Consider the following 16,368-nt stretch of genomic DNA (forward strand, 5'->3'; position numbering starts at 1 on the left):
ATAACCAAAGGTAAAAGTTATTTACTGAAAATCCGATGAATTAATCAACTATGCTGCGTCCGCTAAGTGACAGACAGTTTTATGGGTAACTTGAGGTTACGTTAATAAAAACAAGCTTCGTTTGTCTGTTCAAGAGGGGCTATAAAATTTGTATTTCTTTAAAAAAATTAGACAGCAGCAGTATCTGCGCTCGAAGTAGCCTGATTCTTAGCAGTTTACTAAAACAGGAAAAAGCCTCTAAAGTACATTTACAACCCTTTGTGTAAATAACGTTTACATAATTTAAACAATTTCTTCAGCTTTGCTGCCCCATCTGCCCAAGGCCCTGAAGTCCCTCCTGTCTCCAAAAGGAAGCAGCGAGAGCCATAAGGTCTCACGGAGCCTCCGAGTTAATGGCATGTATCATTTACATTGAGGGCATGGCATGTTTGCAAACGGGCTCACCACTGAGTGATGAAATGTACAAATGGCTCGGAGAACTCTCCAACCGGAAGGACGGGCGAATCCTGGGATGGAGGAAAAACAAGTCACCAAAAGTCACAATGATTCCTTTTCTTGCTTTATACCCTTCCTCCCCGACCAAAGTAACAGTACAAAGATGAATATATAACAAGGATTCATCACCATGTGGAAAGGAAAATAAGGTCTCATTCAATTAAAAAGACTGTCTACACCCTCTTCCACATGTTTACATAAAATGCCAAATTTAAAGCCACACACGTTTTCCAACGGTGAGAAACATGAGAGCAAATAGGGAGGGGAGGTGAAAAAAGGACAATGATAGCCACAGGGTAGGAAAGAAGGTACGGAAGTGTAAATGAGAAATTAATGATTATTTAAGTAACACACAAATGGTCTTGTAATTAACAAAGAGCTGTGAAATTATTCTTGTGTTGACCTTTGTTCTTTTACTGGATTTGTTATTTATTTACACTTTCCTTTTTATTTACATTTATTTGTATATTCAGCTGCTCTTAACTATTTGCCCCTAACGGAAGCATTTGGGCTAGTTTTTTTTTTCTTTCTTTTTTTTTACTTTAATAGAAGGGCTTATATAATGAAAAGTGTTTCCTGAAAAAGAATTTCAGCCTATTTGTCAGTCTAGGCGACCTTGTCATATGAGAAAGCCAGTGAATTAAGGACACAATGAAAAACTCCCACCTTGACCACCAAACGAAACTGGGCTAGAGGTGGGCGGCACTCTGAAGAGCAGAAAACTACACAGCAACAAACACAACAACCACTGCGTAACACAGGGAGCAAACCCCATTACCATTTGCAAAGGCAGGCTTTAAGAATTTAGGAGTTTTTCCAAGAATGACAGAGAGCGCCACTGTGTTTATAGTGTAACGGCTCAGGATGTAATGAAATTACACTGCAGAGTACTTTAACAGTCATCTCATTAGACCTACAGTTGGAACAAGAGAGCCACATAAAGTAGGCAGCTGCAAATGACTCCATTCTCATCTATTCTCATTTGCTATTAAAAATACCTTTCGGCGGCTTTTTTCCTCCCTGACATCCCTACACAAAGTGCCCTGCAAAGTATGATACATGCACCTATTTAAATTAACAAAGGAATGACTTATTTTAATCTCACTGTGCTTTGGAGTGCTTTGGCCATTTGGATGAGCAATATATCATTACATACAACCTTCCAGCGCTGCAGGCAAGAAACTCAGAGCATGCAGCATTTGGTGGGAGCCAAACAATTTCTCTAGCATACAACTGTGTCAAATGCATGCATGTATTCATTATTGAGAACGAGAGGAAATGGCTTTGATGTAGTGGAAAAAAGAAGATGATAAAAGCACCTCTGCAATATGCGTGTCATTATCAATGGTGGCAGATAGATACAATCGCACAGCCCCCTATGTGATTAGTAAATATACATATAATTGCTGTGGCCAATTATCAGAAAAATGAGATCGGTAATTACAAGAGAGAAAATTAACTAGAACTCTTATTAAGGCTTTGTTTCCAATTCAAACAATTGGAAACTGCTGGAAAATACAACTGAATCAAAAGGAACGGAGGGGGTCAAAGCTGCCCCCCAAAATCTTTAAGAGGTTAAGAGAAAAGGAATGGGAGTAAAATGTTTCTTAGTTTTTGCCTACCTGTCCCCTTCGAATTTACTCTATTTATCCAGAGGAGGGGAAGGCTAGTAATCATAAACTTAAAATTGTCATCAGTAGAGAAAGGCTTCCAAGAGGAAAGGAAAACAAAGGAAAATGGGAGTGAAATAAAATCTTGCCAAGTTCGAAGGATTACATGCAGGCATTACAGAGAGGGGACATGAAAAATGGGGGGCTGATGAAATCGTCTGCTCAAAAGAAACAAGGCACGCAATAACATGACAAATCCTCAACAAAGGTACTATAAAATGGTCACAGAAGTCCCATCGGTTTGAAGAGCAAAAATAAAACATGATATCAATTTCAGCCCAGCCTGTTTTAGGAAAGCCATATATATCACCAAGCCTGCAAGGTTCTATAAGGCCCAGTTAAAGAAATGACATTTTACTGTCTCAAAAACTGTTAGTAAAAAGATAGTTCAAAGTCTGAGGTACAAAAATTATGGACTCTGATCAGGTAGTTAGTTCGCTAAGTCATTCGTCTCTAAAATTTTTTTGGAGGTTGTAGTACTCTAAGTGTCTGAGCAGCAGTTGTTTTAAAATGCAATGTTTAGGAAAACAAAAGCCTACTGTCTTTATGTGGCTGAATATTTACCAAGATGGTTAAAATTCTGGGCTGGTTTTCTACAAAGATCCTGGTATGAAACATGATGCTAATGTAGGCCTCATTTCAAAGTATGATATCAAGAGTAAATTAATGAATTATAGACTAGGCAATTTGATGAAGATGTCATTTTAACATGGATGAGAAAGAAAACGAGGAAATGTGACATCTTTGCATGGATAGTTAATTTTATTTAAGACCTGATATTGTAGCCTGTTAAGTTCCTCATAATATAAAACTAAGGAACACTGGGTGGTACCATGAATAATTTATTTCACTTGTGAAAATGCCAGCCCAAGTCGACTTTGCAGAACCACAGAGAGTTGATTCTCATCTCAGTGGTGCCTGGAAAGCATCACTCATCAAAGATGCAGGGGGAAATTGTAATCTCACATGCATAATGCCAGATATTTCTTTTCATTTTAAAGTCCATGTCTCTTGCATACCTCAAAGGAGAATTTTCTGAGCTATAGAAGACTGACTGGCAGGCTGGGGGGTGGTGGTGATCAGAGTGCCACACACAAACACAGGGCAAAGGAGTCCTCTGAGAGCCTCCAACCCCACAGAAGCACAAGGCTGTTAACACTCCAGAGGAAATCAAATCAACAGACCTGACAGTGTATATCACACTATAGGATTTTAAAGTGTACTTTCCTCATTTTTAAGTATAATTAGAAGTTAGCTTAGATCGGGATGTAAAACACCTCCCAGAACCTGCCTATTTTGTGATGTGATTCAAATGCGTTTGAAGGAGGGAGGGAGGCTCATTGGAAAGCTGCTCCAATGTTTCAACGAGGCTCCCAGGTACAGACAGCACCCAGTCACCGCTGGGTGAGGCAGAGACTGAGAACATTGCCATGTGGTTCAGAAGACCAAGTACAAAAGTTGCTGCTACGTATCAAAACTGTTCTCTGTGAAATGAAATATGGGTTCAGGTCAAATGAAGAAATACATTTCAAAAAAAAAAACGAACACCATCACCACGAACTGGAGAAGCGTTTACACTAGTAACACTCAGGACTGGCTGAAAACGACTCTAAATTGTTAATAAAAGTCACTCTCTTTTTTAAGACCTTTGGTACCATTGTTCACCTTAAAGGCTTTTTTGGGGATGCTTTTCGGTTGAGCTTCTAAGCATGGAGGTATGGAATGAAGAGTGGACACAACCTTAACCAAAAGCCTTAACCTGAGACTCTAGTCCCAAATCAGCTTTAGAGTCCTGCTAAAGGGACATGAGCTAGATCTTGTTATGGAGCAGGCAACTGTTACATAAAAACAGCTGCCATAAACCATTTCCGTAAGCAATTCTGGCCATCAATGAGGACGGTCTCCAAGTCTCAGAGGTTTCAGTAACTACCTGGTCAGCCTCTTTTGCTAAACTGGAACACAAGCAGGTGGCACGCTACAGAACAGCGAAGGACAATGGGAAAAAAGTTTGAGTGATGCCTTTGCCTTGTGAATAATGAACAGTTCAGGAAGGTCAACCCATTACAACTGAAACTGTTTAATTATTAACTATGCACAATCTATGAGCAAAAGGACAAGTTCGGAATGTTTAATGTATGCTAACTTCAACTGGACTCTCTCTGGGTATTTTATTATTAGCACTTGTCAGCAAGGTACTCAGGCATAAAAAAAGGCAAGTGGCAGAAAATCTGTGTGTGTGCGTGTGTGTACCTGCACACTCAAAGAGTGGGGAAAGGGGTGAGGGAGAAGGAGGTCCAATTCCAATCGCAGGTGCTGCTATTTCACTTGAAGGGTCAGTGTGCTGATAAGTATAATTGTGACCTTGAGAGCAGGCCAGCACACTGGATACTCTAAATACAGAAAGCATAAATGAGAAAAATGCTTTTGAAATGAATGACTTAAAAGGGAGATAATTTTTTTAAAGGCATATATATATATATTTTAAACTATGATGTTTCTTGGCTTTGAAAGGATCTATGTCATTAACGTTTACATATACACACACGCACACATGGAATCTGTATAAGTGCAGTGGGCTGTGTCAATTTCCTGGTTGTGATATTGTGCTATACTCATTAGCTGCTGCCACTGGGAGAAACTGGGTAAAGAATATACAGGATCTCTTAGTATTATTTCTTACAACGGCATGAATCTAAAATGATGTCAAAAAAGAAAGTTTAAAAAGGTAAGGAGTTGGTTTTAAAAACTCTAATGAGGTCCAGATTCTTAGAGAGGCTTGGCTTTGTATTAAGAAGAAAGCTGACATAACTACGCAGCTGGAAAAAGTTAAGAGACCTTTACTTTAAAAAATATACCTGAGATTTAATTTTTGCCTTTAATGCATAATCAAAGATGACTATGGAACTTGACAATAATGTGGTAGTCAATTCAGACACTGATAGGACACAGACAGAAAATACTGTAAAAAATGATACAATCATCCATTATTTATTTATTGGTTCATTCATTCAACAATTTTCTCGACCACCTACCATGTCAAAGGCACTGAGCCTGGCATTGTGGGGTGACTGATAAACTTAACTCATATCCTGAAAGAATGTGTATTGCTCAGGAGGATATGACATGTACCTTTAATAAACAGTCCTGCAAGATGGAGGAAATGGTCAAGTAAGAGTGCCAAGCCTGGCACTCAGGCTGTGCTGGGGAGCACCAAGGGTTCGATACAATTTGGTCGGTACCTGAGTTCAGAGAGGAGACAAAGTCTAAACATCTGGAGGGCTGTCAGACACCGTCCTTGCTCTCCTACTTTCTTCCTTCCTCACTCCAGACGGCACCTGGGGTGTAGGGTCACTGACTACCTTAATCTTGGCCTGTCCCCTTCTCTTCGTGCAAAACAGACATTCCTTCAAATTAAGATTTCATACTTATTGGCAGTAAAACATAAGGAATCTAGAAGGGCAACTTCTCAAAATTCTCAAGGTGCTGGTTGTACTGGTGAATTCCAAGGTCAGTTGTGCTGTGGTTAGATTAAACCAGTCTGGCAAGTTAAATAAAATACGGCAAGCCTTCCAACGTAGATTTCTAAGTCTACTTCTAGACTTCATGGTGTCAAAAGGTGGTTATCATCACAGAGTCACCTGAAGTCTGACCAGTACTGAGAGTTATGCTCTTAACATTTTAAAAATAAATCTTTTGACTCAAGCCTCATGTTTCTTTAGCCTGGCCTAACCATTTCTGATCTTACACACTGGGGTTCATACTAACTGGCACAGCTCTCTTAGATTGCTCTACTTCTATCCACAAAGCTGGGATCAAAGGTTATTTGTGATTCCAGTGGCTTCATGTCAGGCAGAACAGCATTTTGACTTGTCGGACTCCAAATCGGTTTTTGATCCTCACTGTTCACTGCCTTAAAGTAATGTCTTTGTGAGACAACTGGCAGAATCCATAGGACAAACCTGCTCTCCGCTGGGGAGGAAACCTAGTTTGTTTGGGAAAAAAAAAAAAAGATAAATGACTTCCCCACCCCGAAAACTGGACCCTCACCTTTAAAGATATCCACAGAAATTAATCTGTGAACAAATGTATGATCCAATAGTAGATTCTGGAAAATTAGCTTGGCTTTAATATTCTGAAGGTCCTCAATGTTCATATCTGTATATTTCTGCTATAAGAGACTACAGTCAGGAAAAAAGGCAGACACATCAAGAGAGGAAGGTGGGCAACAGATGGTCAGGTCAGTCAGAGAATGAGATAGCTCAGTTTAAGATGTGAGTAAAACCATGATTACACATCAGATTTGTAAAAATTTAGGCAGTGCTTATTAAAAACACTTAAAAACGTGGCCACTCTGTGAGGGAACAATCAGTGTTTTGACATATGTGTGTATTTGATTTTACAGTGCAGACAGAACTGACCTAAGCTGTGGGGTGTTATAAGGGACAGTGCTGGGGTGGGCATGAGGCTTTAAATTTAGGACGGCTTGCAGATGGACATCATCAGAAAAGAAAGCCTCTGACCCTCCTCAGCTGGAGACCAGAAAGCCCTCCTTTTCCTCATCCCACTCCACATCAAGCCCTGCGCAGAGAAAGTGAAAGATGATTCAATTTCCGTACTGGGTCACCCCATGCTCTGGTTGCCAGATGTGACAAATTACATATGTGGGCATTTTGGTGTGAAGTTCTGTCCACTGGGTCTGGGCTGACAGTAGCAGCTCATTTAACTTGTCTCAGATGGACCTGGAACCAGGGGCAAAGGCCTGAAATTTTCCCCTCTGAAACACCCACCTTACTTATAAACTCTTAAATCAAGGGAGAACCAGCTGTTAGCCAAGTGAACATCACAACCAGATGGCTTATGAAAAAGAAAGTATAAATGAACAGGTCTAAAGGAATCTGTCTCTAGGTAATTGAAATTCGAGATTATAAAGATTTTTCTCATTTTCATTTTTCCCTGAATATGTTTCAGAGGTTCCTCAGTATTGGGATAAGAGGCAAGAGGGACAAACTTTGTCATCAATGTCAAAACTAAGCCTTCATTTATTCTACTAATTTTTTGTTACTTAAAAGATAAACATTTACTTAGAGATTTTCTAAACATATGGCAAAAGATCTTGGTGTTTTATAAAATTCCTTGAAAACAGATAGGTAGGGAACTGGAAAATGCATTAATCTTTTAAACAGTATTGGTAAAATTGCTTCCTTTCTACGGCCAATGAACATCTATTTTTCTCTTTTTATTTTGGGTCTCCTGTTGGTCATAAGCTATAGTGCACAGTGTTATTTGGAGGTGCCTATATGAATACTGCACATACACACTCACACACAACCTTGCACGCTGACATCCACACACATCTCCCTTTTCAATGGTGTAGGCAGAGCAGCAAAAAACATGCTTGTCTCATACCAAAGGGATTTCATTTACAAAAGTAAAACCCGTTATTGTCCCCTCTCTCTGTAGCCTCCCAATGCATTTCTATTGCTTTTTCATAAAACACTACTGCAAATAATCAAGCATGACCATTGACATCCACGAGATTGAGTTTTAGGAACCATTAAATGAGCTCACCCTCGTGGGAAGCCTCCTGCTCAGGCTGGTCTAAAGGTAATTATTCAGCAATTCCTACCTGTGGTTTTACCTTGTCCCTATATAGTGTTTGAATTTCATACACTGGTAAGGTCAATTTTTTTCCTCAGGAAAAGTCCAGCTACACATGTCTGATCCAGGACCTAAATTATAAAGTTAATATACACACGAGTGTTTCACCAGGTTCCATGTGCAGGAGTGCTGATTAAAAGCAATCTAGGATTAAAGGCAGATCATAAACTATATTAAAGAAAAATGAAGAGGAAAACCTGGGAGAGAAAAATAACCCCTAACAGGGTCCTAAACGAAAGGAATTATTCCTCTTTTCATAGGTAAGGGATTAACACTGAAACATCTGAACTACATCCACATACTACTGTTCAAAGGCAAGAACCTGGCAGGTCCGTGTCCTCAAAAATCAACAAGCCATAACACTATCGAGCCTGACTCTGAAAACTCCCTGAAAGCCCAAGTCCATGTCGCCACACGGTACGTCCTCCTGAATGTTCACTCGACTGTTAGTTAAAATAATTACTGCCATTCACCACCTGCGCTGCGAGCTATGGATAAGGGGAGAAACAACTTCTCGTGGCTGCATGGTGTCGAAGTGTTGGTGGTATTTGCTTACACATTTTTATAAACAAATTCAAAGGCTATGTTGGCTGCAACTCAAAGACTGAAAATTATATGTGAAATTATGCCCTTACCTGGCCCTGTACAATAAGTGCAGAGAGAAGGGAATTTAAAGGGGCTAAAGAAGATATCGAATCAGGTTAAAATTAGTCAATGTGAGAGGAACAAAGAGAGGGAGACAGGGTGGGAGGGAGGGAGGGAGGGAGAGGAAGTGGAAAAAACAGAACTACATACTGTGAAATGAACAAGTTCAGTTAGAATGTTCATCAGGATTTGGAAAATCATAATGCCATCTGCTACTCTGGACCTCAGAACATCAGGGATCTCGTGGGCCCAGACGCTTCCATTTCCAGGAGGAAGGAAGGAACTTACACTCCCTGGAATGCTGCCTCCATTCTGGAATGCAGGCAACACCCCAGCCGACCAGTTTGGAATCTCTTTTGAGAACATTCACACTGCTCACAGATGCGTTTTCTCTGGTTTAGGGAAAATTAACGGCAGGCAAAATGATTACAGCAACCAGGCAGTGAGGCAGAGCAGTGCCCCAGCCTGAGCTGCTGGGTAACTGACCCTGGCATCCAGCTTGGGCTCAGGGTGTGGAGGTCCCATCATGGTGGATTAAATGAGCATTGTCCTACGGCTGGATAAGACTTCACAATAGAGCAACACATGTTAAATGACAGCAGCCAAAAGTGGCTCCACTAGGCAACTGCCCATTCACAGAATGCTATTCACAGGCCTGCGCCACCAAGAAATTAATTCATTAATAATACATCAGGCTTTGTGGACAATTCAAAGAAAATAACACAAGGCTACTTGCTTAATGATTGCCTAAAGATACAGAATTATTCCTGGTTAAAAAAATTTAACCAAAATCTAACTGACTTACTGAAATCAAAATCATAGGGATGTTTATGTTAATATTTTACTTCTTTTCTTAAACAAAAAAGAAGAAATGGAGAAAACCTATCCACCAAATTAACTCAGTGCCACTAGGAAATAATAGAAATACAGATTTTTTTCATCAATAGCTAAAAAAATTCTGATTTTATGTAATTGTATTTAAAAATTAGTTTTCCTCACTTTTAAGTCACTTTGTGTATCCTTCAGACCATCAGGAAAAATTTTGCTTTTAACTTGTTTCTTCTGTTGCATTTTTAAAACTTACTTCTTTCTCCTCCCTCTCAACAACTCATAAATATGAATTAAATATAATTATAAATGAACAGAACATTAACTTTTGGATTACTGCTGTGTTTTGGTAGAATGTTAATGTCATTTCTAAGGAAAGTTATTACCAATAGAACAAGTAATTACAAAAGGAATCATGGCCTTAATGCTAACCTATTTTCAGTCTTCAAACCAGCCAAAGTGCATTAATTTAAACATACTGAACTTTTCAAAGGAGGTATTAGATTTCTAAAGGTTGCCTTACACAAAAGAGGAATATCAGTTTTCCAGCTCCCAGTTATATATTCCCAACACTATGAGACACGGGTCCAGTTAACAATATCACTGGAGAAGACTATTGTGATCCACTTGGATTAATTTACCAAGTTTCTAATGCCTCAGTCATTAACTCATACAAGTTACAAACATCGTGAAAGCCCACATCATTAATACCTGTTTGTGCAAGTGGTTAGTATTAGTCACTGTGGTCAGAAGCTCTGGGCCTGCACGGGGTGTTGGAGACCTCAGGCTGGCAAGTCTGGTCTCTCTTTAAAACCTGAAGTTATGTGTTGTGAGAGGAACAGGCTGTGTGCTTAGGCTGCCGGGAGCTGGAGCGATGGGGACTCTTCCTGTTACTTCATGCTAACTTCAGAAGCCAGAATTATGGCCAAATCCTTCAGGCAAAATATGAGTGACTATTATTTCCTCTGGAGTTGGTTAGTACCACTTACTGAATTCCAGGAAAGGTATTATTAGGCAATCATTCTCATGCCCTCACCAGTGACCCCGGAGAGCACCTGCTATGTTCACAGCCCAGCAGCTTCTTAGTTAACCAGTTCTCAGTTAACCTGGCCAAGAATGAGTGATTCTGTATGAATTCATTTTTTTAAGATAATGGTGGTCCAAGAGCCACATCTTTTGTATATGTAAATTTTTCTAAAGGGAGTCAAGCTCCTCCCTGACAACTTAAACAGAATATGCAGAAGAGAATTTAATTCTTTCTCAAAGACATGGACTCATTCTTATAGACTACAAAACTGAACTGTATTGCAATATACCTATACCTTTGGGCCACGTCTGCAATGCTTTCTAAGTTGTCTTCTTTTATAGCTTTTAAAATGATCTCTCCCTTTCATGCCAAAATGTTCAGCTGTAACTTTTTGCCTCCATCAAGGTCAATTACAGTACAGTAGACAGAGCCCTACTGTCACAGTTTCCTCATCTGTAAAATGGGGTGTGTGGGAAAGCAACATGACATGGGAAAATATCAAGGTAACATTTTTTTTCCTAAACATTAAGGTTAAGGATAGACTTCTGAATTTCGATAAAGGATCATATGCATTAGCTAAGTACCTCCTCATTATATTCTATTACTTTTTGGATTTTTTTCCTGAGGTCTTGAAAAAACAAGTAATAAGTTCTTATAATTACACATAAATTTCATTCAACAAATATCTGAGTGACTACTGTACAATTGGGTTCAGCACTAGGAAGATAGAAATGAAAAGCCCAGGGACTTAGAGTCTAGTTGATAAACTTTTTATAATTAGGTCTGAAACAGGAATTAATAGTTTTAAATGAGGCACTTTTCTTCTGCGAAGAGAATGCTAATCATCTTCTTCCCACGATGTGTGTGTGCCCCATCTCAGTGAGGGCCTGCCTGCCAAGCTTATGCTTCATCCCTGACCCCAACTCCGCCTTTCCCTATACCCAATTACTCACCAAACCCAGTTTATTCTGTCTCCCAAATACCTTTCAAATATGCCTAGGCTGTTCTTAATAAAGCCCTCATAATTCTGATCAGAACTATAGCTTCCTAACTGTCCTTCCTAATAACCCATCTTCCACAAGTCTTTCAGAGTTATTGTTCTACAAGATAAATCTGATTTTGTTGATCCCTTGCTTAATACTTTCAGGTACCTCCCCCTCCCCAAAGTGCAAATGCCTTCAGGCACAGTGTGTAAAGATCCTTTGAACTATGGCCCTTGCCTCATCTCCAGATACTTGGCCAAGCACTGCAGCTATAGTGAACTTCTAAAGGGGCTTCAAGTATATCTGAGGCTAAGTCTTACGGGCCTTTTTGGCTACCTTTCACTGTGCAGCCCTCTGGTACATTATCATCTCCTCCATTATCAGCTCTCTTCTCTGTTTCTCGAACACCTTGTCTATACTTTTATTATAAAATTTACATAGCTGCAAACTGTTAAATATCTTATCGTAAATACTCATTTATGTGAGTGGTTAAAATGATAGTCATGTGCTCCTCTGAGAACTCAGGCCATTAAGTCTCATACCACTTATACAACCTGCAGTTTAGTTTAAAGTGATCTATTTACATATGATCATTTACTGGTCTGCCTCCCAGTCTAGAGTAGAAACTCTTTAATGGTGGCAACTGCATCTTATTCATTCTCTGTCTCCAGTACCTGTTTCTGGGATTAATACATGTTTACAAATGATTATCTGGGCCATAGTCAATGGTTTTTAAACTATAATCTATAGAACTCTAAGGACTTTTATGTGGGTACCAGGGGTGGGGTGGGGTTAGGGTGGAGATAAGGTGGAGATCTAAGCCTCCTACCCTCTGATCAAACTAGAATGGCTTTAAAGTAAAAAATAAAACAAAGAGACAAACTAAATAACTTCTGTGTCAAAGGACACCATTAAGAAAATGAATAAAAAAAATCCATAGAATGAGAGAAAAAATTTAGTCCAGTACCCGGAATATGTAAAGAACTCTTACAACTGATAAAATAAAAAGACAATCCAATTTAAAAATGGACAATAGATTCGAATAGATATTTCTCCAAAGAAGATATCCAAATGGCCAATAAAAACATGAAAATATGCTCAACACCACTAATCATAAGGGAAATGTAAATCAAAATCACAATGAGAGACTACTTCACATCTATTAGGATGGCTATAATTAAATAAACAGAAAATAACAAGTGTTGACAAGAATGTGAAGAGATCCGAATCCTCATAAATTGCTGGTGGGAATGTAATATGGTACAGTTACTGTGCAATAGTTTGGAAGTTCATAAAAAAATTAAACAGAATTTTCATATGACCCAGCAATTCCACTCCCAGGTATACATCCAAGAGAACTAAAACTGTACATTCATGTAAAAACTTGTACACAAATGTTCATGGCAGCATTATTCATAATAGCCACAAACTGGAAACAACCCAAATGTTCATCAACTGATGAGCAGGTAAACAAAATGTGGTATATCTATATGATGGAATATTATTCAGCCATAAATAGGAATTAAATTCTAATAAATGCTATGACATGGAGAAATTTTTAAAACATTATGCTAAATTAAAGGCACCAAGCACGAAAAGCCAGATGTTGTATGCTCCAATTTATATGAAATGTCCACAACAGGGAAGTCCTTAACAAACAAAAAGTAGGTTAGTTAATGGTTATCAAGGACTGGAAGAGAAGAATCAGGATTGTTAACAAGTCCTGGAAATGTTCTGGAACTGAGCTGTGTACTTTAAAAGAGTGAATGTCAAAGTTTTGTGAATTATATTTCAATAGAATAATTTCAAAGGGAAAAAAAGGAAACAGAAATGAGTTTCCCTATGATGGCCTCTATTCTTAGCCGCTGTGTTATAGGACAGAGGTCCATTTCAGCTGAATAGGATAGGCCGCCATAGAAGAAAAGACAAACTTAGGCCACATGCCATTTGTGGAGGACTAGCCCTGCTAGAAAAATCCATATTTTAATTTCCTTGAAAGAGCAATTACTGAGATCCTGCTTGGGCCATAATCGCTACCAGGTGCTGGGATAAATCCCTGTGCTGGATGACTTCATGATCTACTAGAAGACAAACTCACAAACTAAATTTGATTTAGTACGTTAAGAAACTATAATAAAGCTTTGTGAATGATGCTATACTGAATTCCGCCTAGCAGTGGGTGGGAGTGTGGTCCGATGGGGGAGGTGGGAAGGTAACAGAGACAGCTTCAAAGAGGAGAGCTGGGCCTTAGAGGATGCTCAGGCATTCACAAAGGGAAAAAGGGGAGAAGGTCGTTCCAAGTAGAGGGAGGAACATAACTATAGGTGTTAAAGAGTGGGGCAGCTTTGAAGATTAATGACTGACCCAAAGTGAGGCTGAAAAAAATAGGGGTGAGAGTCTCAAATGCCATGCTAAGAAGTTTAGATGTCACCCTATATGCAGGGGGATCCCTGGAAGGTTTAATAGCCTGAGATCTATATTTTTAAAAAGATAATTCCATAGAGGTGGGGAGACACAAAGCAGAGACAGAAAAGCTTAGAAGCTTTTTAATAATGTAGCCATAACACAGACTCTTCCCTCCTTTTTCTTTTCCTTTTCCCAAACCTCTATTTTCTCATTCCCTTCTTCATGTGTCATCATCTTCTAGAATAGAGATGTTAGCCTCCTCCAGCTCATGTGGAAGTGTCTAGCTGTGTGATTAACCTCCACCCTCTTCTTCACTGAGCTGCTAGGTGGGGCTGGCACCAAATGCTGCTTCCTTCCAGCACTGGGTATGTTTGCTGGCATTTCTAGAAAACATCAGAGGAACCATGTCTAAGTTAAGAGTCCATTGGAGGTGTCTTGTGAGTTCAGGTGTTTGGTGGGGTAGATGATTGTCCCCATTCATAATGACTCTTTTTAGTACCACTGTAATGATGTGCAGATGCCAGCCAGGCAGATAAGTAAATAGTGAAAACTCTCTTTTGTCTTCATTAAACTTTATGATTAAATAGTCATAAGAACTCACAGAAGGCATACACGCTTTTATAAATTAACTTTTGTAATAAATGGTCTATTAAATATGTTTTTGGCCAAGAGAGTGTGTTCACATCTTAAGTAAACCTGCTTTACTCATCTTTGAGGACCCAAGGCCAGGCCTCACAGTAACACCTCCACCCTACTCCCTCATCTTGCCCATCATCCTTTCCATCGTCTTTCCCCCATCCCTGCTGTGGCATTCCTGTCAATCCCCTTTTCCAAGCTACAGACATGACAGGGCAAGTCAGCACCTCCCTCGCCTCCCACACTGGGTCACAAAGGTCTTTTCAGAGTTGTGGTTTGCATGGCTCTATCCATTGGCCTGGAACACCGGCATTATTACAGTGATTCCACTATTTTGATGGTGTCATATCTAATAAACTGTTACCTAATCTAAGGCTATAAAGATTTATACCTATGTTTCCTTTTAAGAGTTTCATAGTTTTAGTTCTTACATTTAGGTCTTTGACAAATTTTGAGCTATTTTTTGTATATGTGAGGTAGGGGGTCCAAATTCATTCTTTTGCATGTGGATGTCCAATTGTCCCAGCATCATTTGTTGAAAAGATTTTTCTTTCACCTTTGAATGGTCTTGGCATCCTTGTTGAAAAACAACTGACCATGGGTTAGTTTCTGAACTCTCAATTCTATTCCATAAATCTAACTCTATGCCAGTACCACACTATCTTGATAACTGTAATTTTGTAGTGAGTTTTGTAATCAAGAAATCTGAATCTTCCAACACTGTCCTTTTTTTTTTTCCCCCAAGACTGTTTTGTCTACTCTAAGTCACTTGCATTTCCATATGAATTTTGGGATCAGCACATCTGTTTCTGCAAAAAAGCCTACTGGGATTTTGACAGGGATTGTACCAAATCTGTAGATCAGTTTGGGTAGTACTGTCAGCTTAACAACAAAGTCTTCCATTCCATGAACGTGAGATGTCTTTTCATTTAAGTCTTAAATTTCTTTCAATGATGTTTTATAATTTTCAGTGTGCAAGTTTTCCACTTTTGTTAAATTAAGTATTTTATTTTTTTAATGTTGCTGTAACTTGAATTTTCTTAATTTCAATTCAAAGATTGTTCACTTTAGATTACTAGTATATAGAAATAAAACTGATTTTTGTGTGTTGATCTTTTATCCTACAATCTTAATGCATCAATAATTTTCTGATGTGGATTTTCTGTGGTTTTGTACATATTATATGTCACCTGCAAATATAGTTTTACATCTTCTTCTTTTTCTTGACTAACTGCCCTAGGTAGAACCAGGTAGGTACTATGGTGAGAAGAAGTAGTGAGAGCAAATGTCTTTCTCTTGCTCCTGATCTTAGAGGGAAAGTTGTCAGTCTTTCATCATTAACTATGGCGTTAGCTGTGGATTTTTAGTAGATGTCCTTTATCAGGTTGTGGAAGTCCCCTTCTCTTCTAGGTTCATTGAGTGTTTTGATCATGAAAGGGTGTTGGATTCTGTCAAATGTGTTTTCTGTGTCTACTAAGGTGACCACGGGATTTTTGCCCTTTATTCTATTCTTATGGTGTATTACACTGATTTTCATATGTTGGATCAACCTAATATTTGTGGGATACATACTACTTGGTCATGACGTACACTTCTTTTATATACTGCTGGATTCAGATTTGCTGGTATTTTCTTGAGGATTTTTGCATCTATATTGATAAGGGTAATTGGTCTGTAGCTTTATTTTCTTTTGAAGTCTCTGTCTGGCTTTGGTAATGCTAGCCCCATAGAAGAATTTAGAAAGTGTTTCCTCTATTTTTTGGAAGAGTTTGAGAAGGATTGGTGTTAAATTTTCTTTGAACATTTGATAGAATTTACTTGTGAAGCCATATGGTCCTGAACTTTCCTTTGTGGGAATTAAAAAATAATTATTTACTTGTTGGAAGTCTACTAAGATTTTATATTTCTTCTTGAGTCAGTATTGCTAGTTTGTGTTTTTCTAGAAATTTTTCCATTTCATTTAGGTTATCTAATTTGTTGGTATACAACTGTTCATAGTATTCCCTTATAATTCTTTTTA

General features: G+C 38.8%; 1 protein-coding gene across 11 annotated transcripts in view; it reads right to left on the bottom strand.

Moving 5' to 3' along the window:
- MAP2K5 (mitogen-activated protein kinase kinase 5) overlaps window positions 1-16,368 on the bottom strand; it is a 235,931-nt gene that overhangs the window by 37,557 nt on the left and 182,006 nt on the right. For 4 of the 11 annotated variants that reach the window (XM_039865210.1, XM_039865213.1, XM_039865212.1 and 1 more), the window contains one exon: window positions 445-506. The exons of 4 other annotated variants lie outside the window; for them this stretch is intronic. In XM_039865210.1, coding sequence (XP_039721144.1) covers window positions 445-506 — 62 coding nt within the window. Of the gene's footprint in view, window positions 1-444; window positions 507-12,458; window positions 14,096-16,368 lie in introns of those variants that run through there. 3 more of the 11 variants (XM_039865218.1, XM_039865216.1, XM_039865215.1) reach the window with 2 other exon arrangements.

Source organism: Pteropus medius, unplaced genomic scaffold, assembly GCF_902729225.1.
Source record: "Pteropus medius unplaced genomic scaffold, Ma_sr-lr_union100, whole genome shotgun sequence".
NCBI lineage: Eukaryota > Metazoa > Chordata > Mammalia > Chiroptera > Pteropodidae > Pteropus > Pteropus medius.